General features: G+C 57.1%; 1 protein-coding gene across 1 annotated transcript; it reads left to right on the forward strand.

Moving 5' to 3' along the window:
- The first annotated feature begins 46 nt into the window (after positions 1-46).
- LOC116518292 (putative uncharacterized protein C1orf196) lies at positions 47-14,061 on the forward strand. The gene is made up of 4 exons (XM_032231597.1): positions 47-476; positions 946-1,055; positions 5,498-5,664; positions 13,161-14,061. Exons 2-4 carry the CDS (start codon positions 974-976, stop codon positions 13,218-13,220), a joined length of 309 nt encoding a protein of 102 aa, XP_032087488.1. The 5' UTR covers positions 47-476; positions 946-973; the 3' UTR covers positions 13,221-14,061.
- Positions 14,062-14,833: the final 772 nt, after the last annotated feature.

The following is a 14,833-nucleotide window of genomic DNA, read 5'->3' on the forward strand; positions in this document are numbered from 1 at the left end:
GGGGGGGGCAGATTCCAGGGGAGGCTCCTGAAGGCTGCTGGTGAGTTGTGCGGAGGGGGGGGGTCAACTCCCTTGTCTTTGGCATCCCAGATGCTGAGCTCCAAGCTGGACTCCTCTCCACAAACCAGCTAATTATCCCTACACCTTCCCTGCTCTCTCCCGGCTCCAGCTTAAGGGGGGGGGGGGCTGGTTACGGAAGGCCAATACAGGCAGGAGGGACCGGTCTCTGCCTTGGGATTGACAGGGCATGATGGGGATCTATGGGGCCGGGGGCCTCCCTCCCCCTCCCCCTCCCCTGTTTCGCATGAGCGGCCTGGGAGGAGAGACTGCAGGAGGGCGACGTCAGCAGTGACGCTCCTTGGCTCCTCCCCCTTCCCGCTCTCAGCCCAGGGAGGGAGGGCAGGCGGCTGGAGGAGATGCTGGTGCCGGGCGAGGGGCTCAGCTGCAGGACCGAGAGGACCAGAGAGATGCATTAGGTAAGCAGGGGCCTGGGGGGGGGGAGGAAGAGCCCCCCCCCCTCCTTGTATCGGACTCCATCCCAAAGTGCCACCCACCACCACCATCCTGAGCATTGTACGGTTTCAGCGAGGAGTCCTAAGACCGGTTCCTGGGAGCCCAACCAAGGGGGGTGCTGGCCGGATTCTTAACAAGGCACGGATGTTGCTGTCTGGACCCGTGGGGGGGGGGGGGGTTGCTCTGGCTCCGGGAGGTTTGCCAAAGCCTAGGAGGAGGGACGTGTCCTGCCAGGCTCCCTCACCAAAAGGAGAGTTGATCTCTCAACTCTGGGGGAATCGCCTGATTTCCCCAGGCAGGAAAAGAAAGCATTCGGTCGTCCAGGAGCTCCTGAAATTGAGCCCGGGGACTGGAGAGGCTTGAAGGTTTATTGGGGGGGGGGGAGGGAGTTTGGCCACAGAAGGTTGATTTCCTGCCCGTTTGCTTCACTAGAGGGGGCAGGAGACCTGCGGAAGCTGCTATGGAGGCCTCATCTGTGGACACCACCAGTCCGGTCACCTTCTCGCAGGTGTTCGGCCATCAGTGTCAACTTCTGGAGGCAGGTAAGAGGGGGGGGGTGAATGGAGGGGGGAGGATGACAGGCCTCTGCTGCAAGCCCCTGGAGGGGGAATCGGCTGTCCATAGGCCCCAGGTTTGGCAGCCGGGGAGGCAGAGGGAGGGAACGCTGGGGGATGAGAGGCAGAGGTGGGCCAATCCAAACATCCTCCCCAAATGCACCGGCAGGAGAAGAGCCCCGTCCACAGATGCTCCTGTGCGCCTGCCTCCTTGTGCAGCCTTTCCCACGGAGGCTCCTTCAAAGTCGGGGCTGTCATTGGAGGGAAGAAGCGAGGCTTCACCCGTGCGGCTCCTCGGAAGTGGGCTTTGCTTAAGGAAGCCGGGTGGCGTTATTGGGGACGGGGCACCTGAGCCGGAAGGAGTGGAGGCGGCCGATGTAGCCGTTGTCCCAGCTCCTCCGCTGCCCTCGCTGGGAGGGCCCTGAACCAGCCGGGAGAGTTCTGGGTTCGGTGCTTCCAGGTGGGAAGGACGTTACGGACCACCCCTCCCATTCTGCTGGGCGTGTGGGCTGAAGGGAAATGCAGAGGATCTGGACCGGGCACGTTGCTGGTTCAAGTCCCTCCCTGCTCACCTTCTCCTAGTTGCTCTGAGGGGATAATGGGGAGAGTTTCCTGGGCGTCCCGGCAGGTGCTGGGGTGCTACTGGACTAAGCTGGGCCCACCTTTCCAGGGCAATCTGGGAGAGGCAACGGGCAGTCCCGTGCGGTCAGCCTTTCAGTTGCACGCTGCAGGGCTCCAGTCCTCAAGGGAGGCAGAGCCAGAAAAAACGGGATGAATTAAAGGGGGGGGTGGAGGTTAGTAGTAGTCTTGTCTCAATTTCTGTGGCATCATCCTAGTGGGGAGCCCTGCTGCCGATGCGTCTTGGCTGAGGAGGAATGAAGGGAAAGGGGAGGCCAGCCGCCACATCTGGCCGGGAAGCCCCTCTGCGCTTTGGCCCCGACAGAGGCAAACGCTCGCCTGCCTTCTATTAGTTCGCAGCTCCTGTTCAAATGCAGCCCCTCCAGAGCAGCCGGATTGGCTCAGGCGGAGACGGCCACGTGTTGCCTCGCTAAGCGGGCGGCTGGCCCTGTGGGCCCGAAAGGGAGTCCCCCCCCCCCCAGCCACTGGGGAGGAATTGACGCAAGGCAGCTGTTGTCTGGAGGGGCCATTTCCTGAACATGGAAAGCGATGCTGGATGCTTCTGGTGCTGCTTTGGTGGGGTTGATAAGAGCGACCCGAGGGCAGGGGGCTCCATGCCTGTCCCTGCAGGCCATTCCCCCTGCCAGGCTGGTGCCCACCACAGCTTTCCTCGGCAGGCTTTGGCCCCTTCCTCCTCGGCTGCCCATGCAGCCACTCAGCCCGCAGAGGAAGCTCTTTCTCCGGGAGAATCCAGGGAGAGCAAAGAGGGAGACTCCCCCAGGAGAAGGCCCAGCAAGGGCCCCCCTCCCTCTTGCCAGCTGCAGCAAAAGAGTCCCTGAGGGGGGGGGCTCAGGGGATCCGGCTTCTTTCGGACATTTTATTTTCAGGAGGGCGACCGTGAGTTGGTGGGAGAGAAAGCTGCCCGCCTACCTGGTGTGTGCCAACTCAGAACCGGCCCGTTTGGAGCTGGTTGCTGTCTTCGTGCAGTTCAGCCACTGCGCCAGGCAGGGTTGCTGGCCTGGAAGGGGAAGCCGGTTGGCTCAGAGGGGTTGCAGTGGTCGGAAGGGCCCTTTGCTGCCCCTGGTCCTTCAGGCAGAAGATACGGACGGTGGCAGAAAAAGGGCTTTCCGGGACCCTCTGCCGTTATTTGAAAAAAACAAAAAACAGAACTAGCAGATTTATTTCAGGACTTTAGACAAAAATCTCACTTCCCCCCTGCTTTGTTTTAAAACAGTTTTATCTTTGGGCAAAGTCACGACACACATCCAATCAGCAAAGAAAGGTACTTGACAATGAAATTGTTTTTAACCAGCATAGATTCCGAGATGAAGGAGGGTTTCTTCTGCTAAGAGAAGCTTTGGGGAAAGTCCTCTGCCTTCCTTCCTGTTCCTGTGACAGGTGAATGTTTCGGCAGGAGGCCCCCCAAGCCTCCCAGCTTGGCAGCTTTGAGTCTATCCCTGCCGAACAGGCCCAGGGGAGCTGGGCTCTCTGTAACTTCCCAGCCGCTGCAGCCGAGAATTCTTTGGCCTTTGCCCGTAAGGATCGAGGCCTCCTGCTCTGCCATCTTGCAGGGAGCTTTGGGTAGGATATATTTAGAAGGTGGAATAAAAGGACTGGGTGTCCTTGCAGTCAAAAGAAGCAGACAGGGCCAGAGGGAAAAGACCCTCCTGAGGGAAAAGCAGAGGCTTGCCGTGGGTCAAACAACTTTCCCAAGAGACTCCAGGTGCCCCCTTCAGGAACTGACCAACGGGGCCGATCAGAGCCACGTCCGGCTCTTGTGCGAGATGATCTCCTGGATTTCGATAAGGTCTGGAAGGGGGTTTTCTCCCCAGTGGGGCCCGTGAGGGCCAGGGAGCACCAGGAGAGGGAGACAGAGTCTGCTTGGAAGAAGCCCCCGTCGCTTCTGACCTTAAAGAGGAGAAGCGTTTCTGGCTTGAAGGACGAATCGGCCCGCCTGCCAGGGTTTTCTCTGAATTCAGGTGGCAGCCTGAAATTCCCTCCTTCTCTGCTGGAGGCTCTCAGGCTACAGCAAGGCAGCTTTTTTAAAGTTGGCCCTTTGCTCCAGGGGTCCAAGCTCCAGGAAGGCTGAGCGCCATGCACAGGGGACGCGGCAAGATCCTTCGCCAAGGGCTCCTTCCTCTTGTGAGGAGGAAAGTTCTCCCTGAAAGGACTCCTCAGAAGGATGAAAGCTGAGCTCTGAAGCTGTCACCCGGCTTCCCTGCTCTTCCCCTTGGACCATTGGACCTTCTGATACACACACAAACACCCCCCCACACACACACACACTGCCTCTTGTGGGGGGGGGGGGAGAAGACCCAATATCCCCATGGCGGTTAATCTCCCATTTCCTGAGGTGGGTGGCTGGGAGGTGTGGGGGACCTTTATGGAGCCTCAGCTTCTGACTCCTTGACTCCCATTCCCCCGCAAGGACCGTGCAGCTCTCCTGCCCCCTTCCCTTGTGGGTCAGCATTGGAGAGGGTGCCTTATGCCCTTACGCCCTGGGCAGGAGATGCAGCCGGAGGGGACAAGTGGGTGGCTTTGTCTGGTTGCTAGGCCCCTGCAGACTCTCCCTCCTGCCTTTGGGCCAAGGAGGCTCCTTCCCTTCCCAGCCCATCAGGGGAGCGGGGGGCGAGGAGGCAGCAAGAGAAGCCAGCCTCCGCCAGTGCCATTCTGGGGGTCTTGGGCTCAAGGCCTTCATGGCGGACCCTCCTGCAGATCCACATTCCCCCCAGGTCTTCCAGAAGATGCCAGAAAGCATTCATGGGAAATTCTCCCTCAGGAGCAGCTCTGGGCCCTTTGTGGCCCCACATGGAGCACTGCCTCCCTCAAGGGCTGCCCAGAGTCTCCCTGGACATTGGCTAGCCCCTCCCCGACGCCCAACGGCCTTTCCCTCCCTCAAGATCGCTGGGCCAGAGCGGGGTGGGTGGGTGGGTGGAGGCTCCCGCAGGATCTTGCAAGGTCACCAAACTCAACAGGCGTCCCGTCCCCCCCACCCGAGACGCCCCCCTCCAGAAAGCCACGCGCTCTCGGCCAGCTCCGGCGGGAGAATCCCGCGATCTTGGGTGGCTTTGGGGCGGCTTTCTGGCTAGAGCCCCTTCCCCACTCCCTCCTGGTGGGAAGCCAGAGGCCGGGCGGGAAAAGGCTGAGGGAGCCGCCTGCCCGCTTCCCTCTTGGCCTTGGCTGGGGGGGTCAGCGTGGTGCGCCTGAGGGCAGCCCGAGCCGAGTCAGCCTGGCTCCCGTCCAAAGGAAAGCACCGTCTGCGGGGGTTGTCCGGGGGGACCGCGCTCGGCCAGGCATGAAGCGGGCCGGCCTGACCGAACCCTCCGCCGGGAGCCGTGCCTGGCCCTTCGGACGCCCTCCCCCACCAAAGTCCCCTGTGACGCTGTGGGAGAGGCCGGGGGTGGAGGCCTTCTGGGCGAGGGCATCTGAGGGGAGCCCTTTCCCCGGCCCTTCGGAAGACCTCGGCTGCTCTTCCCTCCCGCAAGGAAGGCACCTTCAGCCGCTGCTCGGGCTGGGCCTGGCCTGAAGGCGTTGGTGGGTTTGGGGAGGGAACTGAGTGGGCGGGCGGGGGCCCCTCGCATCCCGGCTAGCTTTGCCAAGCGGGGTTCAGCGACGGAGAGGGGCATGGCCACCCTTTGGCTCCCGCCCCGCTGCCCCGTTCCTGCAGCTGCCGCCGCTGCTTCTCTCGGGTTGTGGGACGGAGGGCTCTGCCGCCTTTCCTCCCCGGTTCTCTGCCTCCCTGGTGGGAGGTGGCCTCTCCCAGCTGCCGCTACCTGGAGGTGAGCCCCGTGTCCTGCCCTCCTTCTCCTCAGCCGTCCAGTCGCTCCGCACCTTGAACGACCAGATCTCCGACTTCATCGTCCACAAGGCCCAGGCGCTGGAGGAGGACGACGGCTCCCTGCAGGCCTTCCTGCCCGCCGAGAGCGGCACCCTCAGGAGGTCCATGTCCCTCATGACCCAGCTGCTGATGGACGCCCAGGTAAGCCCCCTCCCTCCTCCCCAGGACGACCAGCCAGCGGGCCTCCTGAGGGGGATCCACTCGCCCTGCCAAGTGCAGCTCGGCTCGCTTCTCGCAACACGCTAAACCATGGCTTTGAAACCGGGCTGGCTGGGTTCACCCAGGGCTGAGCTGAAGCCTCCCCCGGTGGCCTAGCCTGAAGGAGCACAGCCCGGGGCCCCTTTCCTTGCGTTTGGGAAATCCTGACAGGGGGGACTCCAGATGTTCTGTGGCCTCTGCCCTCCGTGGGCATCTCCCCTAGGTGCCTGTGGGTCTCCCCTGGGGAAGCCGGCCGAGAGTCCCGCTTGCAGCAGAGACACACCTGGGCGTATGAATTCTGCCGGAGACGCTGCCTCTGCTCCTCTGGAGGGCCAGAAAAGCCCCCCATCCCCTCCTACCCCAAGCCCAGGAAAAGCCTAAATGGCAGGAGGAGTTGGGCCAGCAGCTCTCCAGAACACACACACACACACACACACACACACACGCACGCACGGCACAGGTGTTCCCATGGAGCTCCAGCCCCCCCAGCCAGCCCCTCATGGCTGAAGGCAGCCAGCTCTTCTTCCCCTCCCTTGGTTTTAGCAGGTGCTCCGGTGGGACCAGGGGAGCCTGCCCTGCTCTGGAGGCTTCACTGGCATCCGTTGCATGTCCTGAGCCGGGACACGTTGGCGGTGCAGCAAGTACAGGTTGCAGGCCCTTCTGTGCACAGGCAGCCGAGCTGGGTCCCTGGCTGGGAATGCTGGTGTGGGAAGCAAGGTTGACCCCACGGAAACCCTCTGATCGTTGCTGTTAACTTTGGCCCAGGTTGAAGTTTTGCTCAGCTCTGGTTCGCCTGTCTGTTTCTGGGAAGGAGGAGAAGAGCCACCTGCGCTCTTGGCTAACGCGCATGGGGTGTTACGAGCACTAACCGTTAGCTTCAGAGGGGAAGGGCCGTGTTCTCACCTGCCAGCACCAGTGAGGTGCATTTCCTGTTCACCTTCCTGGCCAGGTGGTACCTGAGGGCAGGAGGGGGGCAATTTCCTGGGGTGGAGGTCTCCTCCCCTTCCCTCTTCCTCAGCTGAAAGGAACACCCCCCCTCCCCTCCCCCCTCCGTATCCCTCTGTGCCGGCTGAGATGTTTCCAAATATTTCTCTTCTGGGATTTGGGGACCTTTTCAAGGTGGGCCCCACCTGCATAGCAATCGTCCCTTTGGCTTGTTCTACGCCTGGCTAGTTTTCATCTGGAAATATAATTGGGAATTTGTTATCATGGGCAGATTTTTCTGAAGGTGCTTGAAAACCGGAAATGTTCTGGGTTTGAAGCCACGAGGTTAATAAACATCAGCGCCTTGCCACAACTTGTGAATTACAGGCCCTAATTTTCACAGTTGGCCATCAAGATCTAATTAAGGCCACTAGAATAAATCACGGTATTTGGAGAGCGATTACCTTGATTAATTTGTCAGAGACATTTGCCACCTTAATGGAAAAAAAGAGGGAGTATCAACTCCTGTAATTTGTCAGATAGGAAAGGCTCAATAGGGGATAGCGGTGTGTTTAGTTTCACTGAGACTTTCTGACTCTTCGGTTTCTTTCTAACGAAGGAAGCAAAGCAAATTGCGCCATCAAAGGGGGCGGTTTACCTGTGAATTCTGGGGGGAGGTGCTTGCGGTGAAAGCCCGGCCGGCCAAGCTGCACTGCCCCACAGCTTTCATGGGGTGCACGGAGCAGAACGGCCTTCCCTTCCCATTGGCTCTTTCTGCGGCTGCCCTGGAGGGGAATCCGGGGCTCGGATGCCTTGAGGGCAGGGCGGCTTCCTGCGTAGATTCATGGAAGATGATTAGGCTAATATTGTGCCGAAAGATACTTCTGTGTTTTTAATCATTTAGTTTAATGCAAAAGAAATTGGAACAGAAGCTGAAATTTCAATCAAATCTCCAGAGATGAGTTTAAAAGGCCCAACTTCAGCTAGTAGAACATTCTGGAAATTACACATGTACAATGTGTGTGTACAGTATATTGTGTGTTTTTGTGTCTGTGTGTGTGTGTGAAAAATATCTGCACAGCAATGCAAATATTTATAAAAGTCATGTACATAAATGTGTTAACACTATACATTAGGAAGATATATTTGCATAACTGGGCTTGCCTTGTCAAAAAATTGGAACACCAAATAGACACATGAACTCCGACTGTCTCTTATCTCCCCCCCCCCCGCACACACAAACAGCCACATACAATGTGTGGACAGCCACAGCACGAGGTGGGAGGGAGAGTCGCCCCAATAGTTACTACAGGTGGGGGGAGCTTCGGCCCAGGCCCTGCCAGTCTTTCTCCAGCACCTGCCCTCCTTCCTGCCGAGCAGAGTGGCACCGTTTCCCCAGCTCTTTGGAGAATGCTCCTAGGATGGGGAGCATTTCCAGAGGGAGGAGAGGCATCCATAGCAAGTTTAGGTTAGGTTAGTTTATTGTCATTGCACATGGTACCACAAAATTAAATGCCGTCTTCAGTGCACACTGCAATTATAAAAATAAAAACACAAACACGCATCCTTTGCATTCCATATAATGGGAATTGAAAACCCAATATTGCCCTACACTGTAGAATTCAATATGGTTTCTGCCCTGGGATAGAAGCTCTTTTCCAGCCTCTTTGTCCTTGTTTTTATTATCCTGTGCCGTCTGCCAGATGGCAGTAGTTCAAATAAAAGTGCCCAGGGTGAGATGGAAGCAGGGGAGCTGGGATTACACGTTGAGGCCTCAGTGCCCTCCAGTTCTGCTTTCTTTCACCTGAAAAAGCCAGGTGCCTGGTAAGCAGGAGCTCGGATTGTCTGTGCCAGCGTGGCACCCATTCCTTTGACCTAGAGGCTAAGGGTAAGCGGATGGGCAGCCACCCTGCTACTGGGTCAGGGAGGCAGCTGTTCTTCAGGCCTCACTGAGAACTAGCCTCATGGAAGAAGCCTTTGGGTGTCTTGCTCCTTCTCCATTCCTTGCAAGTCTCTGCCAGAGCTTCTGGAGAAGTGGAGCTGGAGCCATCATTGGGGCTGCGGACGGAAGGAGGCTCGGCCCTTACTCAATCCACAAGAGACCAGGGCTTTACGGGGGGGGGGGCAGAGTGAGAACCCACCTGCCCCCAGGGCCCACAGCCCCTGCCTCCCTCCCTCCCTCCCTTCAGGAAGAGAGGCCTTTGCTGTGGTTGGGCTCCCCAGAAAGGAGCCTGTCCTTCTCCGGCAAGAGGGGAGGGGGGCTCCGGCTTTTTCTTCCTGGGACAGCCGCATTTCCCACCTCAAGCCCCCTGCCCACCCGTGTGTGTCTCCCTCCTTTGGTTTCCTTTCCCCTGCTTCCCACACTCGGAGCAGGGGGGGGGGGGAGAAAGGCGATCTCTGGGCAAGGTCAGAGCTTAAAATTTTACTTGAACATCATAAGGTGGATGATGATGATGATGATGATGATGATTGACTGATTGATTTGTTCAAAAGCCCAGAAAGAGGAAGTGTGTGTGTGTGTGTGTGTGTGTGTGTGTGTGTGTGTGTGTGATCTATCCTGTGTTGTCATAACAACAAATAATGATTTGAAATGCAAATTCATCCTCTTCAGGCTGGGTTTCCGATATGGCAGATCAGTAAAAGAGAGAAAGAAAAGGGGGGAGAGAACTGTTTAGCAGAGGCCTGAGAAAAGAGGCAGGGAGGCTGGAGAAGGCTTCTGGTTTCTCCTCTTAGCAGACCTTTAGCCGTTTCTTGGTACACTTGCGGACGAGGGTCAAGGAGGGAGGACACCCAAACCTCTAGCGAGGACCTCCCAGCACCGGATCCCATGTTGCCACCTGCCCCGAGGGTGGATCTCTGATTCCTTGTCAGAAGCCATGAAGGGCTCCGAGAGATCCTCTGGGCCTGCTCTCCATGGTCCTGGAACCAGCAGGGGAAGCTCAGAGGCCGGTGGCCGAATTGCCCCTCAGAGCTGCCCCTCCTTCGTCCCCCCCAGGCCTGAGCAGGTCCCTGGCATTGGGCTCCAGAAGGAGCTTCCTGAAGAGGCAGCTTCCCTTTTCCCCCTTCGGTGCTCCTTGGGAGGAGCCTCCATGTCGGCTGCCCAGCTAAGAAGGCCGAGAGTTGGTGAAGAGCTTTGACTTGACTCTCCATGTTGCTGTGGCCCTGGGACAGCAGGGAAGGTGTTACCGCGGGTTGGTTCACCTCAGAGCAAGCAGCTTTGGCTGGAGCAAGCCGCGTGGGAGCAGAAGGAGCGTGTGTGGAAGGACAGCGGCTGACTCGGTTGTGCAGTGTTTCTACTTAGGTGCGCTCTCTCTCTCTCTCTCTCACACACACACACGTCCAAAAATATGCAACCAAACACACAGCCATCCCTGTGTTGCATTCAAGGGGACTGTTTAGTAAGAGGCTCCTGCGCATTGTAGGGCTGCCCAAAACCCCATGGGAGCCCTGAGCAGCCTGGCCCCCTCAGGTGGAGCCATAACGGCTGGTTGTCGTGAGGAGGAGGAGGACTCGCCCTGTTGAATAGCGTACCGTCACCCAACGCTGCCACCCAGCCCGTTCAGCAAAGGAGCAATGCATTATGGCCCAGTCAAGTGTCCCACCTGGGGGTTGCAGCGATGGGGCAGCAGAAATGCCTCCTTCAGAGCAACGCTTTGGGGGCCCTTCTCCCTCTGGGGCTTCTTCCCTGCCTAGGCTTGCTGGCAAGTGGAGGACCATCCCATGCTTTCCATTTCGGCTTCTGTGGCACCTTGGCAGAGGCCAAAGGGAAGCGCCTGCTCGCCCAGGTCCTGCCTTCAAGGGGGGCTCAGAAAATGCTCCGTCTGTCTCACTCAGGGACGGGTGTGCAGTCACCAGCCGGCTGAGCCTGGGCTGCAGCGGTTGTGGCCGCAGAGTCCATCACCAGAAGGCCAAGCCTTGGCTGCTCAAGATCCAGGCAGCCCAGCAGAGACCGGCATCCCTGCTGCCCAACCACCGGCCCTTGGAGCAGGGGCTGCGAAATGGCCCCTGTCCTCTCCCTGGTCCTTCTGGTGCTTGGCTGCCCACCCAGCTGGCCCCTCTGTCTCTGTGCCTCTCTGTCTCTGTGCCTCTCTGTCTCTGTGCCTCTGTCTCTGTGCCTCTGTCTCTGTGCCTCTCTGTCTCTGTGCCTCTCTGTCTCTGTGCCTCTGTCTCTGTGCCTCTGTCTCTGTGCCTCTCTGTCTCTGTGCCTCTGTCTCTGTGCCTCTGTCTCTGTGCCTCTCTGTCTCTGTGCCTCTGTCTCTGTGCCTCTGTCTCTGTGCCTCTCTGTCTCTGTGCCTCTGTCTCTGTGCCTCTCTGTCTCTGTGCCTCTGTCTCTGTGCCTCTGTCTCTGTGCCTCTGTCTCTGTGCCTCTCTGTCTCTGTGCCTCTGTCTCTGTGCCTCTGTCTCTGTGCCTCTCTGTCTCTGTGCCTCTGTCTCTGTGCCTCTCTGTCTCTGTGCCTCTGTCTCTGTGCCTCTCTGTCTCTGTGCCTCTGTCTCTGTGCCTCTCTGTCTCTGTGCCTCTGTCTCTGTGCCTCTGTCTCTGTGCCTCTCTGTCTCTGTGCCTCTGTCTCTGTGCCTCTGTCTCTGTGCCTCTCTGTCTCTGTGCCTCTGTCTCTGTGCCTCTCTGTCTCTGTGCCTCTCTGTCTCTGTGCCTCTGTCTCTGTGCCTCTGTCTCTGTGCCTCTCTGTCTCTGTGCCTCTGTCTCTGTGCCTCTGTCTCTGTGCCTCTCTGTCTCTGTGCCTCTGTCTCTGTGCCTCTCTGTCTCTGTGCCTCTGTCTCTGTGCCTCTGTCTCTGTGCCTCTGTCTCTGTGCCTCTCTGTCTCTGTGCCTCTGTCTCTGTGCCTCTCTGTCTCTGTGCCTCTCTGTCTCTGTGCCTCTCTGTCTCTGTGCCTCTGTCTCTGTGCCTCTGTCTCTGTGCCTCTCTGTCTCTGTGCCTCTCTGTCTCTGTGCCTCTCTGTCTCTGTGCCTCTGTCTCTGTGCCTCTCTGTCTCTCTCTGTGTGTGGTTTTGAAACTGCAGTCTTCCTGCTTATCTCTGCCTTGAGTTTTCCTTCCCTTCGCTGGCCTCCAAACAGAGAGCTTTTATCTGGCGGGTTTATGGGTCTCTCCTGCCCCTTTCCTAACACTGATTACCCTTGAAGCTCTTCAGTTATTTTCACAGGGCGCTTCTCCCTCCCCAGCTTCCCCCCTCCCTCCCTGATTATTTATTGGATGTCATTCCTGACGGGAGACAAATATTTCTTTGTCTTGTGCCATTTGTGAGGAAGTCTCCCCAGGCTGGTCAGCCGACTTCTCTGCCCTGTTTCTGGACCATTCTTGGGAGCAAAAATATCCTCTGGTTTGAAAGTGGGAGTCGGAGCTTTCTGGGTCCTCCGCTTCTCCCCGCTTCTGCCAAGTCTTTCTTGCTGCTGAACATGCCCTTAGTCGGGGTTGTGCCAGCATCCAGGCCCTGGCAGAGAGTATAGGAAGAGCCATGAGATAGGCGGCAGATAAATTTAACAAATCATCATCATCATCATCATCCTGCGATGATATCTGTCGCCTATCTGCATCTACCCATCCCAGGGTCTTGGATACCAGGTAGACAAAAATGCCAAATCCAGTCTGAACATCTGGGTGACTGTGACAAGCCATGACGATGATGATGATGATGATGATGATGATGATGATAGGAATGCTTCCGGATGAATGCTGACATTTCCTCCAGTTTTCCTACAAGAACGTAGGATAACAGAGTTGGAAGGGATCTTGGAGGTCCTCTAGTCAACCCCTCCTGCTCAAGCAAGAGATCTTATGCCACCCTGGAAAAACGCTTGTCCAGTCTCAAAGCCCACAACTCCCGAAGGCCAGCAGTTCCAGTGGTTAACTGCTCTCACGGCTTAGCTTAGTTCCAGGTCACTTCTCGCCTTGGTTAGTTTCCAACCATTGTTTCTTGTCCTGCCTTCAGGGGCTTTGGAAAACTGACCCCCCCCCACATCTTTGCAGGAGCCCTTCAAATACTGGGAGACGGCTATCATGTTCCCATAGTCCTCCTTTCCGTTAGACTATAGACACCCCCAGTTTCTGCAACTTTTCTTCATACGTTTCAGCCCCCAGCCCCCTAATCACGTCTTAGTTGCTCTTCTCTGCACTCTTTCTAGAGGACGGAGTGAAACATCCCGATTGTGGCCTTTCTAAGGCTTTGTAAAACGGTACTGAAACTACCACCAGTCTTTCTCCCAGCCAGCTGATGAGAGAGAATATGGCAGAGATTGGTGTGTGCGTCTGCCAGAATTGAGGGTGGGGGCAGGAAAAGAGGAGGCAGGGGATGATTCCCCCCCTGGGGGGGGGGGGGCTAGTCCATCAGGGGAGCATCCGCCTGCTTTGCTTTTTCTGGGTCCAGGACTGAGACCCCAATCTTGGGCTGAGAGGGGTGCAGGTTCCACACCACCCAGAAGGAAGCAGGGAACTCACTGCCTGCTTGACATGCACGTTGTGGCCCTTTGCTTTGGAAATAATTAGTCTTTTTTTCTTTTTGCAGTTAAGCAAATTTCCTGCCGCAGTCCTCAATTTACTGCGCTCCCCCTGGGATAAATACTGAACTGGCACCGAATCTGTTGGTTCCCACGGAAGGCCGTCTCTGCAGAGTCCTTCATTCTTCCCCCTCCCTCCCCTCCCTCTATTTCCTTGTGTCTCTTCCAGGCCGTGTCTGGCTGGCCGTCCAGACAATAGCAGGGAAAACATTTTAGGTGAAGAAAAACAGACACAGAACGCCTCAGGGAAGTCATTGGGTAAATGTGTGCGCAGCTCTTAAGATCTCCCTCTTGGCCCAGAGTTCGCTCTCCTCCACCCGCAGACCTTCCGCCCTGGAGGAAGCTGCGGATGGGAAAGGGCTCCGGAAAGGAGGGGGCAGCGGCAGGTGCAATCGGCCGGTCTTCTCTTTTGCCCTTGCGGCTCAGTGCAGTCGGGATTTGGGGGCTCTCCTGGTTACCAGCCTGGGGCACCTCTGGGTGTGAGAGAGTGCCAATGCCTGGTCCTCCTCAGATCTCGGGGTGCCCCCACACCCCCCCTGTGCTGGGTGCCCCTGCTATTCGTTAACCGGGGGTCTCCGTCTTATTCTATCGTCTGAATCCCAATCGGGTCTTCCGCGAAGCCCTCTCAGGCTGGAGGTCCAGGCAAGCCAGGACTCCAGAATCGAAAGGGGGAGTTTGCCCACCGAAGCCCCTCGGGCAGAAGGCCAGAGACGCATGCCAGCTCTTTGGTGAGGGTGGGGGCTTTATTAAGCAAATGCGACCTATTAGTGATCATATCCTGGCACAAAGTATCACATTTGCATTACAGAGACATACAAATATTTGCAATCCACGTGGTCTAAATCATTGGGGGCTCAAGAGCCTGTTTTAATCCTGATTAATTTAATCCCAATAAATAAGTCCCCATTTAATCCCATCAATAAATAAATTGATTAAAAGAGTTTTATTCTAAGCAAGCAGGCTGCAAAACCTGCGGTGGGGCTTAAGTTTATTTGCATCGTGGTTTATATCCTTTTTGCTGCTGCTTCTCTGTTGCTGGAGACCAGGAACAAAAACGGTTTTGTTCTCTGTTTTTGAGGCTTTTAATTATAAAGGTGCCGGTAGGAGGAGGGAGGGCAGAAGGGAACCAGCTGGGCTCCTTGGTACCCTTAGCGGATTTTTTTTTTCTTGCCTGTCAGAATTGAAGGGGGAGAAAAGGCGGACGTCACCGGGGGGGGGGGGGGGGACCCTTTGATCTGTTCATCTGCATGATCGAAATCTCCCCCTTGGCCCCTCCGTCCGTGAGGCCCTACGGCTATTCCAGGCGTTTGGCTCCTTCCCGGCTTCCAGTGTTCCTACGTTCATGTTTCACAGGTGCTGAAGGCCACCATGATTCCACCATGGAAACAGTCTTGCTCTTTTTCCAACCTTTTTGTGTTTCTTCCCGTTCTGGTACAGCACTTCCCCCCCCCCCCCCCCACAATCTCACTCCACCTTTGGTCTGTGAGAAAAACAAAAACTGGCCATGAAGAGTCTGAGATCAGATCCCACTTCTGTTTCTCCCCATCCCCCCCCCCCCTTGCACGGATCCATCTCCTTGTTGGCAAAACTCTGCGCAGAAACACAACACAATGAAGGTTTGCCCCTCCCCGCCCCCCCCCCCAAAAACCTGCCCGGTTTGCAGGATGAAGCAAGAGGGAGG

The sequence above is a fragment of the Thamnophis elegans genome, chromosome 15 (genome assembly GCF_009769535.1).
Source record: "Thamnophis elegans isolate rThaEle1 chromosome 15, rThaEle1.pri, whole genome shotgun sequence".
NCBI classification, from domain to species: domain Eukaryota; kingdom Metazoa; phylum Chordata; class Lepidosauria; order Squamata; family Colubridae; genus Thamnophis; species Thamnophis elegans.

Excerpts from the sequence above, each read along its gene's own strand:
- LOC116518292 (XM_032231597.1), top strand. The coding sequence starts at position 974 with ATGGAGGCCTCATCTGTGGACACCACCAGTCCGGTCACCTTCTCGCAG. Across the intron at positions 1,056-5,497 it reads GTGTCAACTTCTGGAGGCAG|CCGTCCAGTCGCTCCGCACC; the intron begins GTAAGAGGGGGG and ends CCTTCTCCTCAG. Across the intron at positions 5,665-13,160 it reads AGCTGCTGATGGACGCCCAG|TTAAGCAAATTTCCTGCCGC; the intron begins GTAAGCCCCCTC and ends TTCTTTTTGCAG.